Raw genomic sequence first — 6000 nt, 5'->3', positions numbered from 1 at the left:
TATACTTTTACCTTATGCTCCTAAACTCTGGAGCAAATGCTCACGTCTTTTAAAGATTTTTCATCAGCTGTTTCGCCTTACCTGTGGCCTTACTTTATTTTTATAGTAAAAGGTTAGAATGTGCTACTCACGTAAGCGTAAGTTGTGTTTGGTCGTCTGCTCTGTTCTCTATCTATGAGTTTTAGGTTAGTTGAGTTCTGAATTTTGAAATAATAGCGTAAAAAATGTCATCTCTATAATCTTCAGCATAATCTTATAATCTCAATAGCCTTCTTATAATCGTCTACACTCTCATCTTCTTAAATGCCTATTTCCTATTCTGTGATGGCTATCTTTATATACGATAGGTATCTTTTGTATTTATTCTTTTGTAGGAATAATGGTGATATAATATATTATGGTTAAATCTAAAAAGAGTTTTATAGTTCTCAACTATTGGTTGTGATCGTATCTGTATAGTTTCCTCTTCCTTACACGAATTAGTTGAGCCATTTTACTATGAGCAAAAGGTGAAAAGCTGCTCCAGACTAGACTTTGAAGCATATACTTCAAAAGTTGAGCAATTGCTCCAGTTTATTCATACAATTATGAGTACAAGCAAGTTTTGAGCAAATACTACTTTTTTGATGAGCATGAGCAAAAGGTTTTGCTCACGTTTATTCATAGAAAATGAAGCATATGCTTAATATTTTTTAGAAGTACAAGCAAATGCTTAACTTTATTCATATGGCCCAATATCTTTGTTATTAACGAGTTTACTAGATTAATCTTCGGCTGAAGATGATGTCCTGAGCATCTAAAGACTGGATTTTGTGAAAATTGAAGATTTCCAGTAAAAAATCTAGCATTATTGTGGTTTTATTACGTCATGGAAAAGTTCTACATCTCTGAATACAGTGTTCATTCACTAGATTTGGATGGAATTCATAATAAAATCAATTTATGGTTACATTAATAGTCAATTTCGCACATTCTTCAATGAACTGAGATGCCTTAGAGTATAATCCTGTTAAAGTTTCCATTAAAAATCATCCTTCAAATCATCTTTGGAGTTTCTCACGTCTACTCTCAATGAATATCCATGAATTATACATACTCATACTTGAAATCATTCAATCATACTAAAATTAGTTTACTCGAAGTAATAGCATAGATGAACAATAGCGAAAGTAGATATCCCATGTTATAGGGCGTTTATGGCGCAACTTTTACTGTTAAGCCGATAGTTCACGTAGTTCTTTCCCGTGAAGCTGTATGACACTGGTTGTCCCTCATATTGTGCTGTTCATACATTCTCGCCCGACCAAAACAGTAAAAATCTATATTAATCAGCTTGAGTTAACAGTAAAAGTTGCGACATAAATGCCCCCTATATCATGGGATATCTACTTACGCTATTGTTTATCTATGGTAACAGTCTCTTTTCTGTTAAACCTTTCTTTCCTGAAGAAGTTGAAAATATCATAATATTGTAATCTATCTTCAAATTAATATCTATTTCTCATAATTGATTATTTTGTCTTGCAGGTGAGGAATAAGTCTACTCAGCGGGTTTTTGCCATGAAGTTACTAAGTAAATTTGAAATGGTAAGTTGATATGCTTCGATCAGTTATTTCAAATTGTGAATAAATCAGCATGCATATTTAACTTCACAACTAGTCTTTACTCTTTTCAAATTTTCCATTAATTATAGACTCCATAACAAGAAGATTTCAATCAGGTATCTGTTTGCTCTTGCTCATTTTAGGGTGATGCCACACCAGGCCGGACAATACACAATTGGACTAATAAATGTACTGCGCATACAGGCCTGTCATGCTTTCATGGTCGATCATAATACTTGTATGAACCATACAAAATGACCGGATGCGTCTGGTGCGATATGGTTTCTTCTGCTCCAATGCTAAAGCCTTCCTACTCGTTCTGAGCGGTTATTTAGTCAGTTTGTGTCTGGTTTGATGTGACCTCACCGTAATTATTTCAAATCTACTTTTATATGAGTAGCCTATAACCTGGATGTTTATCTCTTGCATTTTATCAAATTGTTTGTGTTGTGGATTAACCTTTATTTAAAATCAGGTGACGTTACTCGATCTACCAATATCTTCAAATAATTTCACGTTTTCGTTTGTATTTACTTCAATTTAATCCATCTTCGAATTGAAGTATATGTTGTGGATCAACCTCTATTGTGAATATCAGGGGACGTTACTTGATCTACCAATATCTTCAAATAATTTCACGTTTTCGTTTGTATTTACTTCAATTTAATCCATCTTCGAATTGAAGGTGTATACAAAGTGTCCCATAAAACAGCTGAAGACCATATAGATATTATTTGCATTTTCCATTACTTTGATATTGAAATTTTCCTAACAAGTTTATATTCATACGAATGCTTATAAAATGGCGAAGTTTTAACATTATTGAAAATATATTGTTACCCTGAATCAAAATCAAGAATAAACCGGTTTGAAATTTAGCTTTGAACTCGACGAATGTATTTTTTCAACTTTGAGCGTTTATAAAAAGATGAAAAATTGACAATCAAAGGGAAATTATATATATATATATATATATATATAAATCTTATTGCAAATTTCTTCCTCTTTCCTACTATTTTTCTAGTTATTGACGTTTTAATGACAGTAAGTTTACCTATTTCCAAAATATCGAAAAATTGATAGCTCTCGAAAACTAAGAAAATTTTACTGGACATTTCTTGTTGCAAATTTCACGTATAATCTATGGTTTTCGGCTGTTACACCTTTCGTTGTACACTCTGTATATTATTGAACGAGTCAAATCAATTTAATCCATCTTTGAATTGGAACTGTATATTATTGAAGGATTCAAATGATGAGGTTTTGTTTGTGTTCCGTTTAGATCAAACGTTCCGACTCAGCGTTTTTCTGGGAGGAGCGAGACATCATGGCTTACGCAAATTCCGAGTGGATTGTTCAGCTGCACTTCGCATTTCAAGATCAGAAATACCTCTACATGGTCATGGATTATATGCCAGGTACTGAAAATTCTTGAAATTATTGTAGCTATTTACATTAAAAATATCTTCAACCTCTCCTAGTGTATTAACTAGCATTCTATAATAACCTTACTTCATAAAATGATGGAATTTACTCCGGTAATGAAGATATTCATGGCTAAGACTGGTTTTCTCTTTTCCATAATATAATAATTGTTGAGCTTCGTCAATATTCATCAATAAATAATTAGTAATTATTGAAACAGTGGTCGTCAGTAATTAACAATTTTCTGTATCAATTATAATATTGTTTGTAGATTTTCTCAAATTAACCAATAAATATTCGAGTAATTTTTCTCAGTAACAAAAATTACTTGATAAGTTACTTTTCATAATTAAATATTCTACTAGATTTTTTTTAAAGGTTTGTGCGTTACTGACATTAATGTTAATATCGATGTTGACTCACATTAAAAGCAAATAACTTGAATGGTTGAGTTTGAGTCAATTTTTCAAGACAAATATCATTAATTAATTATAATTCATTATTGTATAAAATACTATAATCATAATACAATTATGACATTGGAGGAAAACTAGGCTGAGCCTGTACTATTTCTCTCCAAAAATTTTGATAAAATGTTAATGTTGTCCAAAAGATAGGTTATGTAATCACACACTGCTTCGTTACTTGATTTTCGGTCCAGGAATGATGATTTAAAATTTTGAATTTTGAAGGTTGACTTTATACTCTAAATGAATCACAGAATGTATCACAATAAATTAATATCTATTTCTCATAATTGATTATTTTGTCTTGCAGGTGAGGAATAAGTCTACTCAGCGGGTTTTTGCCATGAAGTTACTAAGTAAATTTGAAATGGTAAGTTGATATGCTTCGATCAGTTATTTCAAATTGTGAATAAATCAGCATGCATATTTAACTTCACAACTAGTCTTTACACTTTTCAAATTTTCCATTAATTACAGACTCCATAACAAGAAAATTTCAATCAGGTATCTGTTTGTTCTTGCTCATTTTAGGGTGATGTCACACCAGGCCGGACAAGACACAATTGGACTAAGAAATTTACTGCGCATACAGGCCTGTCATGCTTTCATGGTCGAACATGATACTTGTATTATAGATACAAAATGTCTGGATGCGTCTGGTGCGATATGGTTTCTTCTACTCCAATGCTAAAGCCTTCCCACTCAGCCGGAGCGGTCATTTTGTCTGTTTGTGTCTGGCTTGGTGTGACATCACCCTAAACATTTCAAATCTACTTTTATATGAGTAGCCTATAACCTAGATGTTTATATCTCTTGCATTTTATCAAATTGTTTGTGTTGTGAATCAACCTTTATTTAAAATCAGGTGACGTTACTCGATCTACCAATATCTTCAAGTAATTTTCCGTTTTCATTTGTATTTACTTCAATTTAAACCATCTTCCAATTGAAATTGTATATACATATTATAGAACGAGTCAAATCAATTCAATCCATCTTAGAATTGAAACTATGTATTATTGAAGGAGTGAAATGATGAGGTTTTGTTTGTGTTCCGTTTAGATCAAACGTTCCGACTCAGCGTTTTTCTGGGAGGAGCGAGACATCATGGCTTACGCAAATTCCGAGTGGATTGTTCAGCTGCACTTCGCATTTCAAGATCAGAAATACCTCTACATGGTCATGGATTATATGCCAGGTACTGAAAATTCTTGAAATTATTGTAGCTATTTACATTAAAAATATCTTCAACCTCTCCTAGTGTATTAACTAACATTCTATAATAACCTTACTTCATAAAATGATGGAATTTACTCCGGTAATGAAGATATTCATGGCTAAGACTTATTTTTTCTTTTCCATAATATAATTGTTGAGTTTTGTCAATAAATTAGTAATGAGTAATTATTGGGTAATTATTGAAGTAATGAGTAAAATGTGTGTTGCTACCATTTAGCAATGTTAATTTACATTAGAAGCAAATAGCTTGAGTAGATGAATTGAAGTCCTTTTTCCAAGTCAAATTTACAATTTCTGGCGACACTTAAAACTAGTAAATAATTATCCTCATCTCATCTATTGATTGGAACTGTAGACTCTTCCAGTCGTTTTTACTTATTCTCAATCTTTCAAAGCCAGATTTTTATCTTAACGTTTGTGCTATTGCGTGTATTGTTATATGGATTCTATTTATTTATCTGTCTATGCTTTATGTATTTGTTCACCCATATTTTCTCTATTTTCAGGTGGTGATCTCGTTAACCTAATGTCGAACTATGATGTACCTGAAAAGTGGGCCAGGTTCTATTGTGCGGAAGTTGTTCTAGCTCTTGATGCTATTCATTCAATGGGCTTTGTTCACAGGTCTGTATTTTTGCGAGGTTTTATCGAAAAATAAAATGGTTTTATCGTGATTTTATCTACTCTAGTAGACGTTCTAGCTACTCCGGGTGGGTATGCAGAAGTAATTCGTTCCGTCTGGGCATGTACTTGATCAGATTACAGGTTCACAGGTAACAGGTACCAGGCTACTAAGTTACAGGTAAGTAAATATCCACCCGGTTCAACTTTCAACACGGTTACATGCCTCCATTAACTAGAACGTCTTCTAGAATTGTGAAAACCAGACATAAGTGTATTGTAATCTGCACTATATACTTTTAATTTGTAGATGCAGTCATATTGGTCAAGTCACTGTAACTTAGTCGACTTTTGTTGAATGAACTCAACTATAGTGAAGTCCACGTTATAATGGCAGTGGAGAGAGATATGAGAACAGCGTTGCCGGTTCTCTGCCTTGCCACTGCCTTCTATAAAGAATAGCTGATACCGGTATAACTGATGTAATATCAACTGCTCATTTCTATTCTGCTCATTTGTTATTTATTATTTTCAACTGCTCATTCTTGTTGAAAAAAATTTATTCGTGTTTTTACAAGAAAGCATTAACCGTGGGGAGATCTAAGGATAATCCTTGTACTATTTCGTTAGATTTTCTAATAGA

General features: G+C 32.6%; 1 protein-coding gene across 3 annotated transcripts in view; it reads left to right on the top strand.

Moving 5' to 3' along the window:
* The window catches only part of LOC111052588 (rho-associated protein kinase 1), an 83342-nt gene that overhangs the window by 12631 nt on the left and 64711 nt on the right, over positions 1–6000 (top strand). For 2 of the 3 annotated variants that reach the window (XM_039424746.1, XM_039424745.1), the window contains exons 1-3: positions 3810–3867; positions 4560–4695; positions 5243–5360. In XM_039424746.1, the coding sequence (XP_039280680.1) occupies positions 3841–3867; positions 4560–4695; positions 5243–5360 (281 nt within the window). In that variant the 5' untranslated portion in view covers positions 3810–3840. Of the gene's footprint in view, positions 1–1527; positions 1588–2887; positions 3024–3809; positions 3868–4559; positions 4696–5242; positions 5361–6000 lie in introns of those variants that run through there. The other variant, XM_039424747.1, reaches the window with a different exon arrangement.

This window comes from Nilaparvata lugens, chromosome 3 (genome assembly GCF_014356525.2).
Source record: "Nilaparvata lugens isolate BPH chromosome 3, ASM1435652v1, whole genome shotgun sequence".
Classification (NCBI taxonomy): Eukaryota; Metazoa; Arthropoda; class Insecta; order Hemiptera; family Delphacidae; genus Nilaparvata; species Nilaparvata lugens.
The sequence above is the reverse complement of the archived record's forward strand: the minus strand, read 5'-3'. Positions and strand labels throughout refer to the sequence as shown.